This window comes from Beta vulgaris, chromosome 4 (assembly GCF_026745355.1).
Source record: "Beta vulgaris subsp. vulgaris cultivar EL10 chromosome 4, EL10.2, whole genome shotgun sequence".
In the NCBI taxonomy this organism is placed as follows: Eukaryota; Viridiplantae; Streptophyta; class Magnoliopsida; order Caryophyllales; family Amaranthaceae; genus Beta; species Beta vulgaris.
The window spans coordinates 59631353-59655272 of NC_079205.1; the positions used below are offsets into that span (position 1 = coordinate 59631353).

Consider the following 23920-nt stretch of genomic DNA (forward strand, 5'->3'; position numbering starts at 1 on the left):
GAACACAAAACTTCAGGTGACCGAAGCGAGAGGTTCGGAAACATCTTTTTGTGGGTATTACCTTTTGAGAGCAACAATTTCAGAGAGAGAAATTTAGATTTTAGAGGAACAAAGAAAGTAGTGAGAACGTTCAACAATGGTGATTTAGAAATTCAATCTTAGCAAAAATATTTAATACAAAATTCAATAAAATAAATAGAAAATTAGGGGGGAAATTTTTTTTTTAAAATAATAAAATCACCATCATCTCCTTTTTCTCTCTTATATCTTCTCCTCTTTCTCAACTTGGTATTTCCTCTGTCTCTCTCATTGAATGGTACAGAGAAAACAAAAAAAATAAAATTCTAATTTCTCAATAAAATCTATTAAAAGGGTATTCTTTATTTTCTCAAGAATTCATCTGGGTTTGTCTTAAATTTTGAAATGATCATCAAAATTCAGAATTCTACTCAAATTCTTGGATTCTAAAAATTGCAAATTTTTTTTTTTTAAATTCTCAACGGTCATTTTTCTCCCCCTGATGATTTCAATGGCGGAAGAAGGAAATTATTCATTTTCTATGATTTCTGTGGTTGAAGATGTTCTTAGACGGCATGGAACTCGATTAAGCGACATGGATTTCGCATCCAGAAAAGCAGAGGAAGCTTGTATGATCCCAATTTATCTTTCTTGACTTTATTAACATTATATTTATATAGTATTTATACTAATGTTAAATGTAATCTAGATGATTTTTGTCTTCTGCATTTTCATAATCTAATTGATTTTGATTGCTGATATTGTCATATGATTTCTATTGAATGAGGGAAGACTTGTTATCCTAGAGTTGATGGATTAGAATTTTGTGTTTGACATTCTATATATAGATGAATTTAGATTAAATTGCATTTGTATATCTAATTCTGATTATAAGTTATCATTTTTTCCATATTGTTTTGTTCTATCTGATTTTTTTTGGGACATGGTAGAAGGTTTATGGTAGGTTCAAAACATTGACCATTTTTGTAAAATATGATTTGGGATGATTAATAATGCTATGATTGAGCAAAATGTATCCAAATAACTCATATGGGGTACTAAATTTGGTAGCAACGAGACGATACGAAGCAGCTAGGTGGCTGAGGAAGATAGTAGGTGTTGTATGTTCTAAAGATTTGCCTGCTGAGCCCTCTGAAGAAGATTTTAGACTTGGGTTGAGAAGTGGTATAGTCCTTTGTAATGCACTCAACAAGGTTCAACCTGGTGCTGTTCCAAAGGTATATTCTAATTCATGAAATGTACTTTTTTTTTTCCTAAGTTTTGATTCACAGCTGCTGACTAAATTGACAGTTTTGTGTGTCTCATTTGCTTTATTGTTATATTACATGTGCACATTACAATTTTTTGCTGCTATGTCTAGGTGATAGAAGCTCCAAATGATACTGTAATAATCCCTGATGGCGCGGCTCTAATGGCCTACCAATACTTTGAAAATGTGAGGAACTTCCTAAATGCTGTGGAAGAATTAGGACTTCCTACTTTTGAGGCATCTGATTTAGAACAGGTTAGTCATTCAGTCACATTACCATAAGAACTATACTTATCAAAGAGCTTGAGAATCACAAGAAATCATAATAGTTGAGATTTATTCTTATGCAATCGTTAGGAGTGGTACATGTATGCAGTATTGCAGTCATATGGTATAAGCTGTACCATGAATTTACTATTAGTTATAATTATATTGATTGTGTTTATTTTGAACACCAAACAACATAACATTAGAAACTACTTTTTCTGGTTTCCATACTTCTGTTTTTTGTTTGCAATAAATTTGAGAACTGAAAAGAATAAACGATAAGAGACCCTAAATGACTCAGATCAAATCATACTTTTTAGGCATTCTGACTTGGATGTGTTTGGTTTATGAATTTGATGGCCAGGGTGGTAAAACTGGTAGGATTGTGAACTGTGTTCATGCGCTAAGGTCTTTCAGCGATTGGAAGGTGGCAGGAAGGAGCGGAACTTGGAAATATACTGGAACTTCCAAAGCACCTAGCTCCAGTGGGAAGAGTTTAGTTAGGAAGAATTCAGAACCCTTTATGAATTCAATTTCTAGAACTTCATCTGCAAGTGAGAAGTCTTTAGACAATGAACAGTGCAGCGATCTTGGTCTAGATATGAGTGATATGGTTAGTGACTACTTCTCTTCTTTGTTTGACATCAATAGTTAAGAAGCAGCAAAAAAATTTGATTTCTGTTATCATCTGTACAGAGCAACAATCGTTCCTTAAACATGATGATTCGCGCTCTTCTTATGGATAAGAAGCAAGAAGAAATTCCAATTGTAAGTTCTCTTTGTGCTAATTCAAGCATTTGATAGTAATCATTAGTAAGCAACCTCAATACGTTTTATTAGAATCTCAGAGTTTGATAAAAAGAAAACACATTTCTGCTAGATCAGTGTTTCACATTGTATATTTCGTTTTTAAGTAATTAGACATTCTCTGACTGATTTCAGATTGTTGAAGCTATGCTCAGTAAAGTCACAGAGGAGTTTGAACGCCGCTTAGCAAATCAACCTGAATCTGTAAGTAGCTGTCAGCATCAGTCTAGTACTCCCTCTATTCCATCATCTTCGCTCCTTTTTTCTTTTTAGTATGTCCCAAAATCTTTGCCCAATTCTATTTATGGTAATCTGCACTCCTTAATGTATGTGTAAAAGCAAATGGAGCAAAGACTTTGACATAGAGGGAGTAGGATTTTTGCCGTTCAAATCAAAGCCATCCCTAACTACTATGTAGTATAGCAAATATCCCTTTCTTGTTACAATGTCATGTTATAGAGTAGTAGACAAATTAATGTCACTCTAACGCTCTCTATATCTCAGTTGAAGACTGCTCCAGAAACCATGTCAGGCTCTGGCCTAAATTCGTCTCCTGCTGAGTCTCCCAGGACAGAAACACAGGTAAAATGCGACTTCATGATACATCTTCATGACATTGGTATTCAGTTGCTGACAACTTCCTTGTTTGATTCAATTTTTGAAGGATGATTATGACAATCTAATAGACAACAATAGTGAGCCTGAGCATGTTGATGAAGAAGAGGAAACTCAGCATTACATCCCATGTGAAGCACCAGAAAGTCCCCTCAGCAAGTGCAGTGAGCTGTTTGAAAAGCAGAAGAATAACATCCATGTAATTAGCAGTAGACATTGAAGTGCTTTGACTTGAATAAATTACTTTTTAATTCTAACCAGTATTGCTGATTTCTTTTAGGAATTGAAACAAACGGTCCACACTACAAAAGAGAGCATGAATTTACTCCAAATGAAGTATCATGAGGAGTTCAGCATACTAGGTATATCTTCAAATTCTTGTGTGCAATGAATGAGTTGAGCAACTCCTTAATCTTACACCCCACCAATTCTTTTTTTCACATAGGTGAGCATCTACAAAGTCTTGCTCACGCTGCCTCAGGATATCAGAAAGTTCTTCAAGAAAACCGCAAGCTGTACAACATAGTGCAAGACCTGAAAGGTAAGCAAACACGGGAACAGTCTGGCTTGAATTTTCTTTTCTCTGACTAATGCTTATTGATTAAGAGAAACTTTTCCCGGATTTGAACCATAGGGAACATTAGGGTATATTGTCGAGTGCGTCCATTCCTACCTGGACAAGCTAACGGTTTTAGCACTGTGGACCACATTGAAGATGGAAACATCACACTTATGAACCCAGCAAAACATAATAAAGAAGGGAAGAAATCCTTCACTTTCAACAAGGTGTTTGGACCTGTTGCATCACAAGGTTAGTTCATCAGTTGAATTATCTTCTAATTATATGTGATTATGCATCCTTAAAAATGGGGACTTAATGATAGAAAGTGTCATTTGCTTATGTTTTTCTGCAGCTGAGGTGTATGCGGACATGCAGCCTCTTGTTCGGTCTTGTCTTGATGGCTATAATGTTTGTATCTTCGCGTATGGGCAAACAGGGTCAGGAAAAACTTTCACCATGGTGAATACTATTAACTGATTCATTCGACAGATAGTTTTTTTTTACTTGTAGCATTCTCTTCTTTGAACCGTTTTTCTAAAGAAAAACGTCTTTTGTTGTGCAGACTGGACCAAACAATCTGACAGAAGAAACTTATGGTGTGAACTACCGAGCATTGAATGATTTATTCTGTCTGACAGAAGAGAGAAAAGCCACTTTTAGTTATGAGGTTTCAGTTCAGATGATGGAGATCTATAATGAGCAAGTCAGAGATCTCCTAGCAACTGATGGATCAAACAAGAGATATCCTTTTTCCTTGTCCTCATTCTCTTTTTCTTCCTAACGAGGATTTCATATGCTCAATGTCCTTTTACTCTACATATGTATGTTTCCTTAACGCGTAAATACATTAGAAATTCGCAACAGTTCTCAGAGTGGGATAAATGTACCAGATGCAACTCTGATGGCAGTCTCAACAACAGCTGATGTAATCAGTTTGATGAATCTCGGTCATAAAAATCGTGCAGTGAGTTCTACTGCCATGAATGACCGTAGTAGCCGTTCCCACAGGTAAATTTGCTATTACATTATCTGACTCGAAGAAATTAATTTACGAATTTTGTGAATATTTAGTGGGAAGTTTCGAGAAACTCATGAAATGTATGATTTCAGTTGTATGACGGTTCATGTCCAAGGAAAAGACCTAACATCAGGAGCAGCTCTAAGGGGTTCTATGCATCTGGTTGACCTTGCTGGTAGTGAAAGGGTTGACAAATCCGAGGTGACAGGGGATAGATTGAAGGAAGCACAACATATCAACAAGTCTCTTGCTGCACTAGGGGATGTAATTGCTTCTCTTGCTACAAAGAATGCTCATGTTCCCTACAGAAATAGTAAACTCACACAATTGCTCCAAGATTCCCTAGGTAAGTTTGCTTTGTTTTCACCTTTAAATTGTAATTTTGAGGAATAATATGTTCCAACACGCTCATGCAGTTCAAATGTGAATTTGCTTCTCTTTATGTTGTTTGTTGTTCAAATCATCAGGAGGACAAGCCAAGACGCTGATGTTCGTGCACATAAGCCCTGAGGCAGACGCCATTTCAGAGACAATCAGTACACTCAAATTTGCTGAGCGTGTATCCACTGTGGAGCTTGGTGCTGCTCGAGCAAACAAAGAAACTTCAGATGTAAAGGAGTTGAAAGATCAGGTTTTCTACAGTTTCTACTTCCTTTTGATTGCTTTCCTGGTTAGCTTGTCTCTGAATTCATAGCTGAAAAATGTGATTGATTTGTGCTAGGTTTCTAGTCTAAAGGCAGCTTTAGCCAGGAAGGAAGAAGAAATGGAGCAGCTCTCTCGTTCAGTAACTAGCACTCCAGAAACAGTGAGTGTCAGGTCTACTGCATCTTCACCTGTACATCCATCCCATCGTGCAACAAGAGATGGTTCAGGTGGTCGGAAGAGTCCAGTGAAGGATGTTAGTAACGCTAAGGTAGGTTATTGTGTTTCCACTTTCTAACAATGTTAGGTGTGATTCCCTTCACCTTCAAAATATAGGTTCGCCTTCACCTTCAAAATATAATCAATAATCAGAGCTGATCAGGTTCAGTTAGGTGTAAACATAAGGTTAAATTCAGCCTGATCATGTCCAATTAGGTCTACTAAGTACAGCGCAGATTATTTCAAATGAAGAGAATGCACCCCGTATCATCAGTAACTTCTAAGCTTTAGTAATGCATTTGGAAGATTAGATAAAGCATGGTTTATTAGAAATAGTTGCATCTGATTCATTTGTGGTTTGAAGGTGAAAAACAATTCATCAAAGCCACGAAGGCGAAGCTTGGATCCAAGTGATCTCTTGTCAAATACAGCTCATTGGCCACCCCTTACTGCCATCAAAGCAGAGCAGAAGAATCTGACTGCAGGTGATTGGATGGAGAAGGTCATGATGAAGCAAAAGAAAGTAAATAGAAGTAGGTCAGTTGAAAATTTTGGTGAAGAAAACAGAAAGTCCACTGAGAACTGCCATCCAGAGTATCATCAGCCTGATGAGAACAGTTTGAAGCAGCCTTTCGATTGCTTGGAGGTCGATAAAAAGGATTGCCAAGATAATGATTCACAGTTAAGTATGTTCGACCTGATCACTCCTGATAGTATCGATGAGCTCGAGATAGCAACCAGTGATTCATCTGAGCAAGAGTTTCAACTTCATCTTCCAAGAGTTGCAAGCTTGCCTAATGGTATAGGATCAAAGATCAAGAGACCTACCCAATTAAAAACATCTAAAAGCCCTGAAAAGAGGTACAGTTTTATTTTTTCACTAGCAATACTTCTTTTGTCCAAGTTCAAGGCTAACATTTACTAAAAAAGATTGTCCCAATCAAAGTTAACTTAACTTTATTGTATTTTTTTCCCATCTGCACAATTTCCACTAAACTTTGGAACTTACACTCACCCACAACCCACTTTTTTCACTCTACTTTTTCTCGCTGCTTTATTTCTAAATGCCATACTGATATCAACCTTAAACTAGGACGGAGGGAGTAATATTTTTCGTTGATGCTTAGAAGTTAGAACACCATGTCATAAATGTGTTTTATTGAATCTATTAAGTAATCTTTTGTTATTTCCCCCATGATCAGGAGCTTGATCCCTATGCCACCAATGCGAAGATTATCGAATGGGGCTAGTGCACCTGTGATCAAGAATGGAAGACAAGCTGTCTACATGAAGCGAAAACCAGGAAGTGCAAAGTGAGGTCTGCAAATTATGTTTTGCATATATCCTGTGATGATAGGCTTGTCAATGTCATCCTCCATATTTAAAAGTTTTGCTTTTTGGTAGTTAGAAGAGGGAGGGTGAAAGAAGTTTTTGAAATGCAAATGGCAACTATCTTAGTTACCTGATGCATCATTTTTGGTGGTGATGTTACAAGTATATGCACTATGCAGACTGCAGTCCCACCAAAATTGATTGCCTTGTGTTGTTTATATGGGGTGTTTGATTCAGTTTTCTTTTCCCTATTTGTGGGTTTAAGGTTTGGTTTTACTTAGATCTACCTTTTCTATCAAAGAAAATTGAGTAAGGTATATAGTATATAGTATATAGTACACATTTGTCCATTTTGTATCCTCTGATGAGGAAAAGTATATCAAAATTATGATGAAAAGAAAGCAGATGAAATTGTTGTACATTTATTTTACTTGTTGAATTCATTGTCCATTCCTTGGATCATTTGCAATTTTACATGCACGATATGATCAGTGAGCATGATCATTTACTTACTGATGAAACAATTGTCGAGAGCTTAATTTTTTTTTCATTCGGTAAGTAACTGGCCCAAGCATGATCAACCCTCATGAGTTGGGGGGTTAAGAAGGGGGATTCCAACCCATGAGGAAATTTTCAGAGACTGGAAAATGGGGAGTTCATATCCAGACGCAAATATTTGCACAAACTATCAAAATTGGGGCATGATGAGAGTCGAACACCTTGACCATGAGCTTGGGAGGTGGTAGCTCCAACCATTGGGCTCCCACATGATTCTCAAAATTTCTCTTAAATAACCCTCTTAATTTCATTATTATAAATTAATTTTGTTAAGATTTCGAATTAGTTTTAAATATTTTAAATTTATTATATGCAAATTGATCCAGAAGAAAAATTAAAGCACAAGGTATACTTTGGTCTTTGAATTTTCATGGATATCCTTGAATTAAAGCATAGCACATTTATTACTCTTGCTCTCTAAAAACCCTTGTTTGTGTGTTAGTGTACATGTTCTACTAATGCAAGATATACCCTCATGTTTCATTTATGTAATTTGTATCCTCATGTTTTTTTAAATGTTCCAAATGTCCTTAAATGGCTAGTTTTCCAAATCATAAATTGAAATTGTAACAATAATGTATGAATCCTTAGTTTCTAGTTCTTTGAAATTATATTGCCGCTTTGTTTTTTTTTTTTTTTGAGGGGAATCACTTTGTTATTTATGATTTTGAGATAAGAACCATAAGCGCATGGTCGGGTTTTTAATGTTGAATTTTAATGTCATGACATCGAGAATTGTGAGTAATGTTTAATTCAACTTAGTTTGACTTATTTTTGGAAAATTGAGTTAAGGTGAAGTAAGATATGATTCACTAAGATATGCAAGAAAAACACTCTAGAATTATAAAGATAGAGTCTAGAGAAATCTTCTTGTTTTGAAATAAGATAAATTTCTAAATCTGATAAAAATACAAGACTATCATATATAATAACTTTCAACAAAGAAACAAATCTAAAATTAAATGAAATCCAAAATGGTTCAGTGGCTTTGTTCCAGACAAAAGATATTACTATTTTTTCTCCAAATATCCTCGAGTTTTTTAAAAAATTCACCTAGTTCCTTCCATATCATCAAAATTCACCAAGTACCTCTAAGTTTCATAATAATACACTCAAATGTTCTTAATAACTAACAACGGTTAACTAATTTTGAAATTGTATTTCATAGTAAATTGTTTTCCACAAAAGTCGTTTTATGCTGAAAATATTTTACGCTCAACTAAATAGAACCTTAACTCCCAGCCGTTGCCCTCCTTGTGGGTTATGAGGAGAGAGAGTATAAAAGTATTACTTTCGTTTATTAGGAGAGAGAAAAAATTTGGCCAAAAAAATTGATGCCCAGCTCTTCATGATGAATTGGATGAGAGAAAAAAATATGGTGAGGTAGGTAGAATAGTGAAAAAGTAATAAAATAATTAATGACTACAAACGATAGGACAACCATTAATTGTGCTCTTAAAGACGAAGGGAAAAAAATATTCTACTGTTAGCTGATTACAACTCATCTTAAGACACAAAAAGTGTTATATAAATGAATTGACTTTTGCCCATATAACCCCACCTCCCCAATAAATCAATAATCCCCTCTCTCTCTCTCTCCTCCGAACACCCGCGTCTTCTCCAACTCACCACTCTCTCTCTCTCTAGATTTTTCCCCCTTTTCCCAATCAAATCACAGCAAAGCAAACCTTCATATCCTCTCTTTCTCTCTCTGGCAATGTCGCACTTTCTTTCTCTCTCCTCTTAAACCACTTCACTTTCTCTCTCCTCCTTATAAATGTCTCTTCTTCCCTAAAATCTCATATCTTGTTTCTCTCAATGCTACTCTCTCACTTCGATCTGTAAGTTTTTCGTTTCTATCATACTCTTCTACATTGATTTGCTCATTAATCGCACTTTTTCATGTATTTTTTGCTCTTTAATTTCGAGATTATTTTATTGTTTTCGTTACTGCAGATTTTTTTCTTTAAGTATGAAATTTAGCTTCGTTTTTTACTAGTTTCACTTTTTGAATCGTTAGGGTTCGTGCTTGCTACCATTTTACAATTATTTTATTGAACTTGTAATGCTAATTTTAGGTTTTAGTGGAAATTTTTGATTGTATTAGTTGCAATTATGGTTGAATGTTTGAGTTTTCATTTTGTGGTTCTTTGCCCAATTTTTTCTGTGTGGTTGAACCGAGGCGTTTGCATCGAATTTGTGTTGCTTAGTTTTACTAGATTAGTGTTGATTTTATGGAAGATGAAATTAGAAGAAAAGTAAAGGTTATGATTAAATTGAAATGTACATTGTTGTGTTATAATCATCAGGGTTGTAAAAGTGAGAGCTGACAGATGTTGAAACATAGCTTAAAATGAGCCAGACAGAAGTATCTAGAGCGGAGCCTCCTCTTGTTCCGCTTGGGACACTGATTGGTCGTGAACTTAGGTCGGAGAAGGTTGAGAAACCGATAATTAGGTATGGACAAGCGGCTTTAGCCAAGAAAGGGGAGGATTATTTTCTAATAAAGACTGACTGCCAGAATTCCAGGAGATCCGTCAACATCTTTTTCAGTTTTTGGGGTATTGCTCATACTTGGATTATTACTAGTTACTAATTATGATTTCCTGCGATTGGTATGACTTGAAAGACTTACTGAAACTTTGGATTTCTGGATAGATATTCGATGGTCATAATGGGATATCAGCTGCTATATTCACGAAGGAGAACTTGTTGAACAATGTTCTATGTGCAGTTCCAGAAGGTGCTAGTAGGGAAGAGTGGCTTCAGGCACTTCCTCAGGCCCTGGTTGCTGGGTTTGTCAAAACTGACATTGAGTTCCAGCAAAAAGGTTTTTTTTCTGACATTTATGTTGATTTCTTAGTTGATGTAGTTAGTAAAATCTTTAATTTTTATTTTTGTTTTGATGATATTCTCTTTTGCAATTAACAGGTGAAAGTTCTGGGACAACAGTTACTTTTGTTGTGATAGACGGGTGGACTGTGACTGTCGCATCTGTTGGGGATTCTAGATGCATACTGGACACACAAGGTGGTGTTGTTACTCTCTTGACAGTGGATCATCGCTTGGAGGAAAATGAAGAAGAGAGGACACGTGTGACAGCTAGTGGGGGTGAAGTTGGACGGCTCAATGTGTTTGGGGGAAACGAGGTTGAACTTCTGGCTGCTTTTCTTGTGACCATTTACTAGACAACATCAACTAAAATATGTAATAATCTAACCGATGCTGAATTTCTGTGGATTTTTAGGTTGGTCCACTCCGCTGTTGGCCAGGAGGATTGTGCCTTTCTAGGTCAATTGGTGATACGGACGTAGGGGAGTTTATTGTCCCTGTACCACATGTTAAACAAGTGAAAGTGAGTCATTAGTGTGTTCTGAGCCATCACTGACCTTTTTATTTGAAATTTACCTGAGATAATTAACATCAAGTGCTTTCAGCTCTCTGATGCTGGTGGAAGACTTGTTATTGCTTCTGATGGTATCTGGGATACTTTATCGTCTGATGCTGCTGCAAAAGCTTGTCGAGGACTTCCAGCTGATCTTGCCGCAAAGTTGGTTGTTAAGGTTGCTTTACTTTCACTGCTAAGCTTAATGCCTTTTAGCTATATACTTTGGTTAAAAAACATAGTGATGACATAGATTTGAACTTTGCTAACTTGGACGCTGTACAGGAAGCCTTAAGGTCAAGGGGTCTGAAGGATGATACAACTTGCTTAGTTGTTGACATTATTCCATCTGTGCATCCTGTCTTACCTCCACTGCCACAAAAGAAGCACCACGGACTGAGCGGACTGATATTTGGAAAGAAATCTCACAATCTAGCAAGCAAATCATCAAAGCTTTCTGCTGTGGGAGCTGTGGAGGAGTTATTTGAAGAGGGTTCTGCTATGCTTGAAGAAAGGTTTTTTTTCCTCATACCCTTCTTCCCCTGCTTTGTGAATGTTTGTTTTCTCTAGCTGATTTGGGTATTTTCCTGGAGTTACTTAACAGAAGCCCAGATTTCAGCGATGACCTGGGGATAGAGGGGGGGGGGGGGAGGTTAATTCCCACTGGGATGAGTTTGTCCTTCCTTTTTTTTTTTCACAATACCCTCTGGTTATTTTTGAACTCTATTGCATCAGAAAACAGCATCTTGGTATGTGGTCCTTTAGAGGGAATGTAGGATCTGCATTTTAATTTCACTACACAAGATTGAAGATGCATCAGTTTGTTTTCAATATAGCTTGATAATTCCAATCATGTAATTTTTCATCTGCCTTGCTCTTCGAGATGTCAAATTTCTTCTTTTGTAACCCTGCGAATTGTGATTGATGGAGGTTGAAATGGACCAACCTAAGAGTGTTTTTTGAGAAAAAGTATTTTCTAGGAAAATTGGTTATCACAATTTCCCTTTGTTTTGTTTTAAAAGAGTTGAAAAGGTTAGTTTTCCCTAGAATGGAAATGAACCTTCCTTTTTCTCTTCTCACCTTCAGTTCCAATTTATTTCCTGTAAGCTTTCTTGCTAGGAACCAAAACAAAGGAAAATTGATCCACAATTGTGTTTTTCCTTTAAACTTTTTTCATGAAAAAGTCATTTTTCATTGAAAATGTTTTCATCCAACAAATTATACCGGCTTTAGAATTTGCTGTAAGTTCGAACATTAAATTTATGTGTTAGTGTTATCCTATACCAGGGCATAAAACATGAAATTGACCTTAAAATCAGCTCTTGCTATGGGAACTTGGAATTTTTCGTCTTAGTTGGCATTGACATCAATTGTGCTAAAGCCTAAATGCAATCATGTGTCTAAGGTCTGAAATTAAAAAGATCTAGAGAAAATTGACCTACCACCTGCACTATTAATTAAGGGAAAGTGATTATGCATTTTGGTCAAAATGTTAGGTATTATAATCACTCCTGATCCTGCATGTAAAGACAAAACGTAGTGGTTTGCCTAGGTTGTATAATTTTTTTGTTGTGTAATCTGTCATGGACTCATGGGATAAGATAAAAAAAAGGGTTACCTGCATTTTAAATTGTAAATTCCTCCTTTGTCCGTCCTTTTACAAAGTGAAAACAAGCGGATCTTCTGTCCATCTATTTCATATTTAACATGTTATAAAATCACTTGGAAGAAATGTAAGTTTCTGCCAGAGTGGCATGACCTTAGTTTGATGTCTAATTAAGCAACAATTTTTAGTTAAATGTATAGTGCTTGTGAGAGCATTCTAAACATTGAATGAATACTAATATATGGGTTTTCAATCTGGCACTGAAATCTACAGGCTGGGGAAGGATTTTCCCATGAACCCTGAGTCTGGCCTTTTCAGATGCGCAATCTGCCAGGTGGATCAACCAACAAATGAAGGTTTATCTCTAAATTCTGGGACATTTTTTTCGCCCTCGTCAAAGCCATGGGAGGGGCCTTTCCTTTGTGCTAACTGCCGAAGGAAGAAAGATGCCATGGAAGGAAAGAGGCCGATTAAACCTACAATTTCCATCTAACAATTAATCTGGTGATATAATCAATTGTTTATATATTCTTTCTTTTTTTTTTGTCTGGGAAGTGTGAGCATGTTTTTGTCTCTCCATCGTGTGTCTTGTAGATGTGTGTAAGAAGTGAGATACAGAATGGAAGAAAGTTTAGTAGTTGATTTTTCCCCAGACTTCATTTTAACATGTCGTGTTAGGTTACGAATTTCTGCTCCGGTTTTGGATGTACTGACAAAGAGACTTGACTGTTGTCTGATCATGTATGTGAAATTAGATCGTTAGTTAACAACTTTCATATGTAAGTAAATCAGTGAATGATAGCAAATTGTATGGTAAGTTCTTTGGTCTTTAGCTTGATGTTACAGGTTCCTGTATCCAAGTATCCAACTGTCAATTTTTTTTTCTCTTTTTTGACTTGTGAACACTAAATCTAATGTTGAAAGAATGAAGGGATGTCAAATGACTTCTGTGAACTGTGAGCGAAGCAGCATTGTTTGTTTCAGTTCTCTGTTTACGATATGTAAAATCAATTGAGTTATGTTGTCTTGTCAAGACGTGCGTATCCAACATTTTGACTAGTTGATAGTTCATACAATGTACTAACATATTTAAATGATTGGAAGAAATGACATGAATTGAATTCTAGCAGTCATTTTAGGAGAAAGATCTTCCCTTCATGTTGGAGTAGTGCTTTTTAAGTTAGTAGTATACTTGAGGAAGGGTAAGATCGTCTTGTATTAATTACTACTATTTCTGTTCCTTATCAATGATTGAGGGTTTCGTGTTATGACTTATTAGCTCAATTTTTCGTAATTATCAAAGCTTGTGCAGCTGTTTGGTTTATATCCAAAAAACATTGAAGTGAAAATTCTTTGGAAGTGGAAAACAACGAAGTACATCTTAATACTAATATAGTCAAACATAAACAAAGGAAAACCTAAAGGAGCATTATTAGCTCTTTAATGTCTTAAAAAACAAAAACAAGTAAAAACGATAGAGAGTTGCCTATTAAGTAAATCAGTGAATGATAGCAAATTGTATGGTAAGTTCTTTGGTCTTTAGCTTGATGTTACAGGTTCTTGTATCCAAGTATCCAACTGTCAATTTTTTCCCTTCTTTTTTGACTTGTAAACACTAAATCTAATGTTGAAAGAATGAAGGGGTAAAATGTCAAATGACTTCTGTGAATTGTGAGCGAAGCAGCATTGTTTGTTTTAGTTCTCTGTTCATGATATGTTACATCAATCGAGTTTTGTTGTCTTGCCAAGACGTGCGTATCCAACATTTTTACCTGTTGATAGTTCATACAATGTACTAACATATTTGACTGATTGGAAGAAATGACATGTGAATTGAATTCTAGTAGTCATTTTAGGAGAAAGATGTTCCCTTCATGTTGGAGTAGTGCTTTTTTAGCAGGCACAAAACCTGCCAGAAGTTAGTAGTATATTTGAGGAAGGGAAAGTTCGTCTTGTATTAATATACTACTATTCCTGTTTCTTATCAGTGATTGAGGGTTTTGTGTTATGACTTATGAGCTCAATTTTCCTCAATTATCAAAGCTTGTACAGCTGTTTGGTTTATATCCAAAAAACATGAAAGTGGAAAACAATTTACTCCCTCCGTTCCAAAATATAGTTCCCATTTCATTTTACACAGTATTCAAGACGTAACTTTGACCTACGATATCTTCTATTTCTTATTAGTAAAAAATATAAAAAGTTGATATTATGAAGTTATACATTGAGATGAATCTTACAAGACTTCTCATAAATATGTTATTTTGTGTACATTAGTAAGAATATTTGGTCAAAGTTTTTAAAATTTGACTCCCCAAGTAGAAATGGGAACTATATTTTGGGACGGAGGGAGTAGTTTTTTTTTTTGACATCGAGAAAATGTACATTAATTAAATAACGAAATACATACTAATACTAATACAATCAAACATAAACAAAGGAAAATCTAAAGGAGTTTTATGAGCTCTTCATGCCTTAAAAAACAAAAACAAGTAAAAACGATAGAGAGTCGCCTATTAAGAAGGGTGTCGCTGGTCGATGATTAGGTTGGTGGAAAAATCATGATGACGGATGGAAGTGGTAGGAGATGCGAGTGTCGTTCACGAGCCGGACATCGAACAACCAAAGGCAAGAATCTCATCCCGCCGCATGAGTAATCTCAACGAACTTCTGACGCTTGGAATTCTTGGCTCATGATCTGATGAAGAGTTACGTTCCTAGGTGACTCTCTCTTTCCCTCTCTCTAGAAAGTATTTCATGTTTCTCCGTACGGTAGGAGAAACGAGGTGTGCTAAAATCCACCAGATGCAAACTAGAGTGCCGCCTGCAGATTTGAATTTTTCAAGGGAAAGACTATGAGATAAAGGTCATTCTCAAGCGAAAAAGAGAGTTAATCATGGTGAGCTCTCGAACACACCTCCGATTTCTAAAACCGGAAAACACAAGATCCAGCCATGAACATTGATCAACGCCTCGACCACACTTACACTTCACACCCTCGTGATTCACCGTTCCTGCATCAAAGATTTCTAATAAACTACAGGTTTTAATACTACAACATTACGCCACCATCCCTATCCAACTGGCAAACATTTTTCAATTGTCATAACCAACAATAGCCTTAGCAATTCTAAAGAACTACTTACACTAACTATGAGATCAACCACACATACTCTAAAAAAGAACATTAACCTTAGAACTAGGGGAAGGGGAAATGGAAGACCATGGGGGGAAAGGGATGCCCGAGAAACAAAAATCAACCAACAAAGGGGGATTGAACTGAAGAACTCAAATAGGGGATGGTGACATGACAACTGAAGAACTGGAACAAGGGAGGGGGGAAAGGGAAGCCCGACTAACTAGTGAAACCAGGGGAAGGGGAGTCTCGACGAACTAACATAGGGGAAGGGGAGGGGATGCCCGACGAAGTGACAGGGGAGGGGGAGGGGACACCCAACAAACGAGACTGTGTAGGAGGTGGAAATCCCAAACTTGTCGGCTACAAAATTCGTACCACGCAGTGACAACCAGAAGAAATTCAAACGAGAAAGACAACTAGAACTAAAAAACGATAAAACAATAAAGTAGGAGGGGTCGTGGGGTCGACGACCACCGTACCCAAGCGACTCAGGTGGTCGACGAGCCCTGGGGTTGCTTTATTTGCTGAGAGAGACGCTTGGAGAGGATTTCTTGGTTGGGAAAAAAACAAACCGCTAGAATTTTTTGTACTAGTTAGTTGTTTTGATACTCTCCAATCTAGTTATTTGGTAGACAGATGGTTGTGCCACTTCCTAGGAATTGTAGAGGGTAACTTATAAGTGTTTCATACTCCACCAAACAATTATTTATAGTAACAAGTAATATTTCATTGGCATTGCAATTTTCTAGGTAGTCAAACTTTCCATCCGACTACACGAAATATGAGAGATCTTGTTATATTTGTCTTAATGTATGTTTAAAAAATATGTCAAACAATGTCTTCAATATGTAATCATATACTTCCTCCGTTACGAGATAGTTGCATAATTTGCGTATGGTTTACTATTTACATCTTACGCTCTTTCGTGATTTATATTTTAGGGAAAATGTAGTCAGATGAGATCTTGTTAGATTCATATCAATGTATATATTTTTTTTATATCAACTTTTTATAATTACTACTTATTGATAATTAAATATATTAATGTTTGAAACCAAGCATCGACAAGCGTGAAATCACGAAATAATCTAACTGTTTCTAAACGGAGGAAGTATATATATTCAATCTTGTTATTAAATCTGATTTGCATATTCCAAAAAAAATAAAATTTGTTTAGCACTTCCTTAGTTCCAAATATCTTAATCCCAATTGGTAGATGGTGGACTCGGTTTACCATTAAAGTCAAAACGCAACCCAAAAAACGTAAAACGCGTGAAATTAATGTACATCAACTACTCTTCAAGAACATGTGAAACTAATGTACATCAACTGTTCTCCAATGAATCGATCTAGATGATTCTCTTTTGTTAACTTTTACCTTTATGTTTCACCAGCTTGTTTATTGCAGATATTTCTTTGTTCATTGTGTTTTCTTTGTCTGTTCATTAGGTTGAGTGGTTGTTTATTAGATATTGTTCATCTTTTTTCTTGTTGTTCATTGCTGACTTAGATGTTCATTGAATCTCGTGTGTTATTCTTTTGTTCTTTTGCTTAGTTTATTCATTGAGTATGTTGTTTTGTTCAATATATTGAATCTGAATGGTACACACCATTTAGATGGTACACTCGCCATCTAATTTGCGGTTACTTTCACGCTTTTATCATTTTAATAAACCAGGTGTGTTGTGTTGCTATTGCTGTTGCTCAGTGAAGTTAAAGAATTGTGAAGATGAGGGGAGAGTCTAAGCTCGGTGCTGCTGCTCTTCTTTCTCTCTCTTCCATTTTTGGAGCTGAAGGTAATCTTGTTCGTACTTCTGTTTATAATTCCCACAATTTCTTTCTTGGCTTTCGAAATTACTCCAACTGTACAACAGATTTTGATGTTGATGACCCTCGATTGTTGCTCAGATCTATAAAACAACAATGTAAATTAGGGTTTACTAAAATTGAACATGCTGTTTCCCTCTTCCATGACATGAAATCATTGAGTCCTCTTCCTTCCATAATTGATTTTAGTCAGCTGTTTACTGCAATGTGTAAAATGAAACCCCACCCCCGTTTTCCACTGTCATTTCTCTCCATAAGAAGTTGCTGCTGTCATGTCTCCGTCCAGATCATTATTCCCTTAATATTCTGGCTAATTGCTATTGTCGTTTGGGCCATGTTAATTTCGGGTTTTCGATTCTCGCTTACATCATTAAGCTTGGCTATCAACCTGCTATTGTCACCTTTAGTACTATCATTAATGGCCTCGTTCAATCCGACCACTTAGACCAAGCTGTTCAATTGTTGGATAAAATTGTCAAGCTTGGGTTTCAGCCGAACTTGGTTGTCTACGGTACTATGTTCAAAGGTCTCTGCAGGGCTAGCGACAATGCTGGTGCTCTCAAACTGCTTCGAAACATGGAGTCTCATGGCCATTATACACCTAATGTTGTGATTTATAACACCATCATCGATAGTCTTTGTAAAGACAAGTTATTACCTCAGGCCCTCAGCCTTCTTGCGGAGATGAAAACCAAGGGCATCCAACCTGATGTTGTCACCTATAATACCTTAATCCGAGGCATGTGCTCTTTGGGGCAGTGGAAAGATGCTGAGAAGTTGTTGACTGAAATGTTGGGAAACAATATAATCCTGGTGTTGAACCTACAACTATTGATTGACATGTATTGTAAAGAAGGCAAGGTTGGGGAAGGGATATATTTGAATACATGATTAAAAGAGGTCAGGTGCCTGATATCATCACTTACAATGCTTTGATAGATGGATATTGTTTACATGGTAAATGGACAAGGCAGAAAGGCTTTTGGGTTTGATGACGAAAGATGGCTGCAAACCAGATGTAGTCACCTTCAGTAGCTTAATAAATGGATTCTGCAAGTCAAAAAGGCTTAACAAAGCAATTAGCCTTTTTCAAGAGATGTGCCTTGAAGGATTATCCCTAATGTTGTCTCGTATAAACTATAATTGATGCTCTGTGCAAGGAATCAACTCTTATATGCACGACAGCTTTTCGAGGAAATGAAATATCATGGACTAAAGCCAGATGTATTCACGTATAATTCATTTCTTCATGGCCTATGTAAAGTGCACTGATTGACGAGGCAGTGCACTTCTTTAAGGACATGAGAAACTGCGAGGTTCTCCCTAATATATAAGTGCAATACCTTGATTGATGGCCTGTGCGAAGCTGGACGATTTGGAGAAGCAATGGACCTCTTCTCTTTTCTTGTAGAAAAAGGGCTTCATAATGTGTATTCCTACAACATAATGATCAAAGGGTTTTGCAAAAAAGGGTTGCTAACTGATGCTGATGAACAATTGAAGAAAATGGAGTGGAATGGAATTCTTCCTGATGAGTGCACCTATAATACTATTATAAAAGGGTATCTGTATGGTAAGGATATCAGCAAGGCTTTAGAACTTGTCCGCACTATGAGAGAAAATTTTGCAGCTGATGCTCACACAACTTCATTATTTGTTAGTTTACTCTCTAATCATTCTCTTAGTGTCTCAGACAAGGCTCTACTTCGAAATTTTTTCGAGATCTGAGTAGTTAGGTGTTTGGCCTTTAATAATACAATTTGTAGTTTATTCTAATTCTCTGATTTGCTGGTCACAGAATTTACATTATCTAACATAATGATCTCACCTTTTCTTTTGACTTGCATTTTTAGTATAAAGTAAAAGATGAAAGCTTTGTACATTCCATCAGATATAAAACGTGCTCATCTTTTGCACTATGTTATTAATCAAGGATTGCATTTTGAGGCTTGCAAATTCTTATGAATCACATGTTTTCCCATCATTCTCACTTCTACCTTGTTGAACCTATGAATTACGTGAAAGTAGGATACTCCAAATTCGGAGGTCAAAGAGAAGTCAAAAAGATTTGTAGTCTCATAGCTTGGTCTCTAGTTGAGTTTTCTGAGTGGCTTTTTCTCTTGTTTCCGGTTTTGAAATCTCTTCTCTCTTTTCCCTGTTACATGTTCTGACCATATTTAGATTCTAACTGGAAGCTTTAAACTTTGGTTGGCTATTATATTTTGATGCTTACAATCATCTTAGATTTGCAGTGTCTCCGGTGGCTCAGTTTTTCTCAATTGGGTTACTGATCATGTTGATCATTGAAGCGGTGATCAATCAATCGATCAATTGGAAGAGTCGCCTCAATTAGTTTTGCCACTGGGATGAGTTTGTCCTTCCTTTTTTTTTTCCACAATGCCCTCTGGTTATTTCTGAACTCTATTGCATCAGAAAATAGCATCTTGGTATGTGGTCCTTTAGAGGGAATGTAGGATCTGCATTTTAATTTCACTACACAAGATTGAAGATGCATCAGTTTGTTTTCAATATAGCTTGATAATTCCAATCATGTAATTCAGTTTCATCTGCCTTACACTTGGAGATGTCAAGTTTCTTCTTTTATAACCCTGTGATTGATGGAGGTTGAAATGGACCAACCTAAGAGTGTTTTTTGAGAAAAAGTATTTTCTAGGAAAATTGGTTATCACAATTTCCCTTTGTTTTGTTTTAAAAGAGTTGAAAAGGTTAGTTTTCCCTAGAATGGAAATGAACCTTTCTTGTTCTCTTCTCCCCTTCAGTTCCAATTTTTTTTCCTGTAAGCTTTACTGCTAGGAACCAAACCAAAGGAAAATTGATCCAGAATTGTGTTTTTCCTTGAAACTCTTTTTCATTAGAAATCATTTTCCATTGAATTTTTTTTCATCCAACAAATTATACTGGCTTTTTAGAATTTTGCTGTAAATTAGAACATTAAATCTATGTGTTAGTGTTATCCTATACCAGGACATAAAGCATGAAATTGACCTTACAATAGTGCTACGGGAACTAGTTGGCAATTTGGCATTGACATCAATTGTGCTAAAGCCTAATGCAATCATGTGCTAAGGTCTGAAATTGAAAAGATCTAGAGAAAATTAACCTACCACCTGCACAATTAATTAAGGTCAAAATGTTAGGTATTATGATCACTCCTGATTATGCATTTTGTATAATTTTTTTGTTGTGCAATCTGTCATGGACTTGTGGGATGAGATAATCAATTGTTTTTATATTCTTTCTTTTTTTTGTCTGGGAAGTGTGAGCATGTTTTTGTCTCTCCATCGTGTGTCTTGTAGATGTGTGTAAGAAGTGAGATACAGAATGGAAGAAAGTTTAGTAGTTGATTTTTCCCCAGACTTCATTTTAACATGTCGTGTTAGGTTACGAATTTCTGCTCCGGTTTTGGATGTACTGACAAAGAGACTTGACTGTTGTCTGATCATGTATGTGAAACTAGATCGTTCGTTAACAACCTGCATATGTAAGTAAATCAGTGAATGATAGCAAATTGTATGGTAAGTTCTTTGGTCTTTAGCTTGATGTTACAGATTCTTGTATCCAAGTATCCAACTGTCAATTTTTTCCCTCTTTTTTTGACTTGTAAACACTAAATCTAATGTTGAAAGAATGAGGGGGTAAAATGTCAAATGATTTTGTTGAACTGTGAGCGAAGCAGTATTGTTTGTTTAAGTTCTTTGTTCACGATATGTTAAATCAATCGAGATTTGTTGTCTTGCCAAGACGTGCGTATCCAACATTCTCACCTGTTGATAGTTCATACAATGTACTAACATATTTGAATGATTGGAAGAAAAGACATATGAATTGAAGATTAGTAGTATATTTGAGGAAGGGTAACATCGTCTTGTATTAATTTACTACTATTCCTGTTCCTTATCAGTGATTGAGGGTTGCGTTATGACTTATGAGCTCAATTTTCCCCAATTATCAAATTTTGTACAGCTTTTGGTTTATATCCAAAAAACATGGAAGTGGAAAACAATTTAGTTATTTTTTTTTGATATCGAGAAAATGTACATTAATTAAATAATGAAGTACATCCTAGTACTAATACAATCAAACATAAACAAAGGAGAACCTAAAGGAGTTTTACGAGCTCTTTCATACCTTAAGAAACAAAAACAAGTAAAAATGATAGAGAGTCGCCTATTAAGAAGGGTGTTGCTGGTCAATGATTAGGTTGGTGAAAAAATTATGATGACGGATGGAAGTGGTAGGAGAAGCGAGTGTCGTTCACGAGCCGGACAGTAAAAAACCAAAGGCAAGAATCTCATCTCGCCGCATGAGCAATCCCAACGAACTTCTAACGATTGAGATTCTTGGCTCATAATCTGATGAAGAGTTATGTTCCTAGGTGACTCTCTCTCTCTCTCTCTCTCTCTCTCTTGAGAGAGAGAGAGAGAGTGTATTTCATGTTTCTCCGTACGGTAGGAGAAAACGGGGTGTGCTAAAATCCACCAGATGCAACTGGAGTGCCGCTTGCAGATTTGAATTTTTCAAGGCAAAGACTATAAAGGTCATTGTCAAGCGAAAAAGAGAGTCAATCATGGTGAGCTCTCGAACACATCTCCGGTTTCTAAAATCGGAAAACACAAGGTCCAACCATGAACATTGATTAACGCCTTGACCACACTTACACTTCACACCCTCGTGATTCACCGTTCCTGCATCAAAGATTTCTAATAAACTACAGATTTTAATACTACAACATTACACCAACATCCCTTATCCAACTGGCAAACATTTTTCAAGTTTCATAACCAACAATAGCCTTAGCAATTCTAAAGAACCAACTTACACTAACTATGAGATCAACCACACATACTCTGAAAAAGAACACTAACCTTAGAACTAGGGGAAGGGGAAATGGAAGACCATGGGGGGAAAGGGATGCCCAAGAAACAAAAATCAACCAACAAGGGGGGACTAAACTGAAGAACTCGTATATGGGATGGTGACATGACAACTGAAGAACTCGAACAATGGAGAGGGGAAGGGGAAGCCCAACTAACTAGCGAAACCAGGGGGAAGGGGAGTCCCGACGAACTAACACAGGGGAAGGGGAGGGGATCCCCGACGAAGTGATAGGGGAGGGGGAGGGGACGCCCAACAGACGGGATTGGGTAGGGGGGAGGCGGAAAGGCCAAACTTGCCGGCGACGAAAGTCGTTCCACGCAGCGACAACTAGAAGAAATTCAAACGAGGAAGACAACTAGAACTAAAAACGATAAAGTGGGAGGGGTAGGGGGCTCGACGACCACCATACCCAAGCGGCTCAGGTGGTCGCGAGCCCCTGGGATTGCTTTATTTGCTGAAAGAGACGCTTGGAGAGGATTTCTTGGTTGGGGGAAAAACCGCTAGGATTTTTTGTACTAGTTAGTTGTTTAGTCAAACTTCCCATCCTACTACTCAGAATATGAGAGATCTTGTTATATTTATCTTGATGTAAGTTTTAAAAAAATGTTAAATAATGTCTTCAATAAGTAACCATATACTTCTTTCGTTACGAAATAGTTGCATAATTTGCATGTGGTTTACTATTTACATCTTATACTCTTTGGTGATTCATATTTTAGGAAAAATATAGTCACGTGAGATCTTGTTAAATTCATATCAATGTATTTTTTTATATCAACTTTTTATAATTGTTACTTATTGATAATTAAAGATATTAATGTTTGAAACCAACATCGACAAGCGTGAAATCATGAAATGATGCAACTATTTCTAAACGGAGGAAGTATATATCCAATCTTGTTATCAAATCTGTTTTGCATGTTCCACAAAAATTTCGTTTAGCACTTCCTTAGTTCCAAATATTCTAAGCCCAATTGATACATGATCGACTCGTGTCCACCACTACAGCCAAAACGCAGCCCAAAAAACATAAAACGTGTAAAACTAATGTACATCAAGTGCTCTTCAATGAACATGTAAAACTAATGTACATTAACTGTTCTCCAATGAACATCGATCTCGACGATTCTCCTTTGTTAACCTTTATCTTTATGTTTTATAGTTTGTTTATTGCATATATTTCTTTGTTCATTGTGTTTTCTTTGTATGTTCGTTAGGTTGAGTGGTTGTTCATCATATATTATTCATCTTTTATTCTTATTGTTCATTGCTGACTTAAATGTTCATTGAGTTTCGTGTATTGTTCTTTTGCTTAGTTTGTTTATTAAGGATGTTGTTTTGTTTATTATGTTGAATGGTGCACACCATTTAGATAGTATACTCGTGTCTTTGCAGTGACCTTCATGCTTTTATCTCTATTCTATATGTCAAGAGGGGTAGGACACCAAAAAATAGAAAAAAGAAAAAAGAAAAAAGAAAAGAAAAAAAGTAACTACTTACATTAATTAAAAAAAAAAGTAAAAATAAATAAGGGAACTACCTATTAATTGAAAAACAAAAAAAAAAAAAAAAACATTACAAAAAGAAAATTGTCAACATTTCAAAAATCTCTAATTTATTATATATAATTAACAATTAATTTAATATTCTACATTCTCTAAAAAATAACTTTCTACATATTTTCGAACACATCGTGTGCATATAAAACTAGTTATTTATTAAAAAAAAGCATGGACTTCATCGAATTTGAATGAGG

At 36.2% G+C, this 23920-nt stretch overlaps 2 protein-coding genes and 1 pseudogene across 2 annotated transcripts; all 3 read left to right on the forward strand.

The window, feature by feature from the left end:
• On the forward strand, positions 1-7185 carry LOC104890360 (kinesin-like protein KIN-14I). Its single transcript, XM_010675814.4, has 19 exons — positions 1-647; positions 1090-1256; positions 1400-1543; positions 1920-2168; positions 2252-2323; positions 2498-2566; positions 2867-2944; positions 3027-3176; positions 3258-3339; positions 3423-3518; positions 3612-3788; positions 3892-3998; positions 4102-4280; positions 4386-4547; positions 4650-4903; positions 5025-5188; positions 5279-5470; positions 5783-6279; positions 6621-7185. The coding sequence occupies exons 1-19, from the start codon at positions 521-523 to the stop codon at positions 6733-6735; spliced, it is 3081 nt and encodes a 1026-aa protein (XP_010674116.1). The 5' UTR covers positions 1-520; the 3' UTR covers positions 6736-7185.
• A 1688-nt stretch (positions 7186-8873) lies between these two features.
• On the forward strand, positions 8874-13131 carry LOC104890355 (probable protein phosphatase 2C 5). The gene is given in 9 exon segments (XM_010675807.4): positions 8874-9149; positions 9618-9822; positions 9824-9869; positions 9967-10138; positions 10240-10457; positions 10556-10663; positions 10746-10871; positions 10979-11208; positions 12573-13131. Coding segments are annotated over 8 exon segments (1281 nt in total). The 5' UTR covers positions 8874-9149; positions 9618-9661; the 3' UTR covers positions 12793-13131.
• A 3794-nt stretch (positions 13132-16925) lies between these two features.
• LOC130591306 (putative pentatricopeptide repeat-containing protein At1g12700, mitochondrial) lies at positions 16926-19041 on the forward strand (annotated as a pseudogene).
• Positions 19042-23920: the final 4879 nt, after the last annotated feature.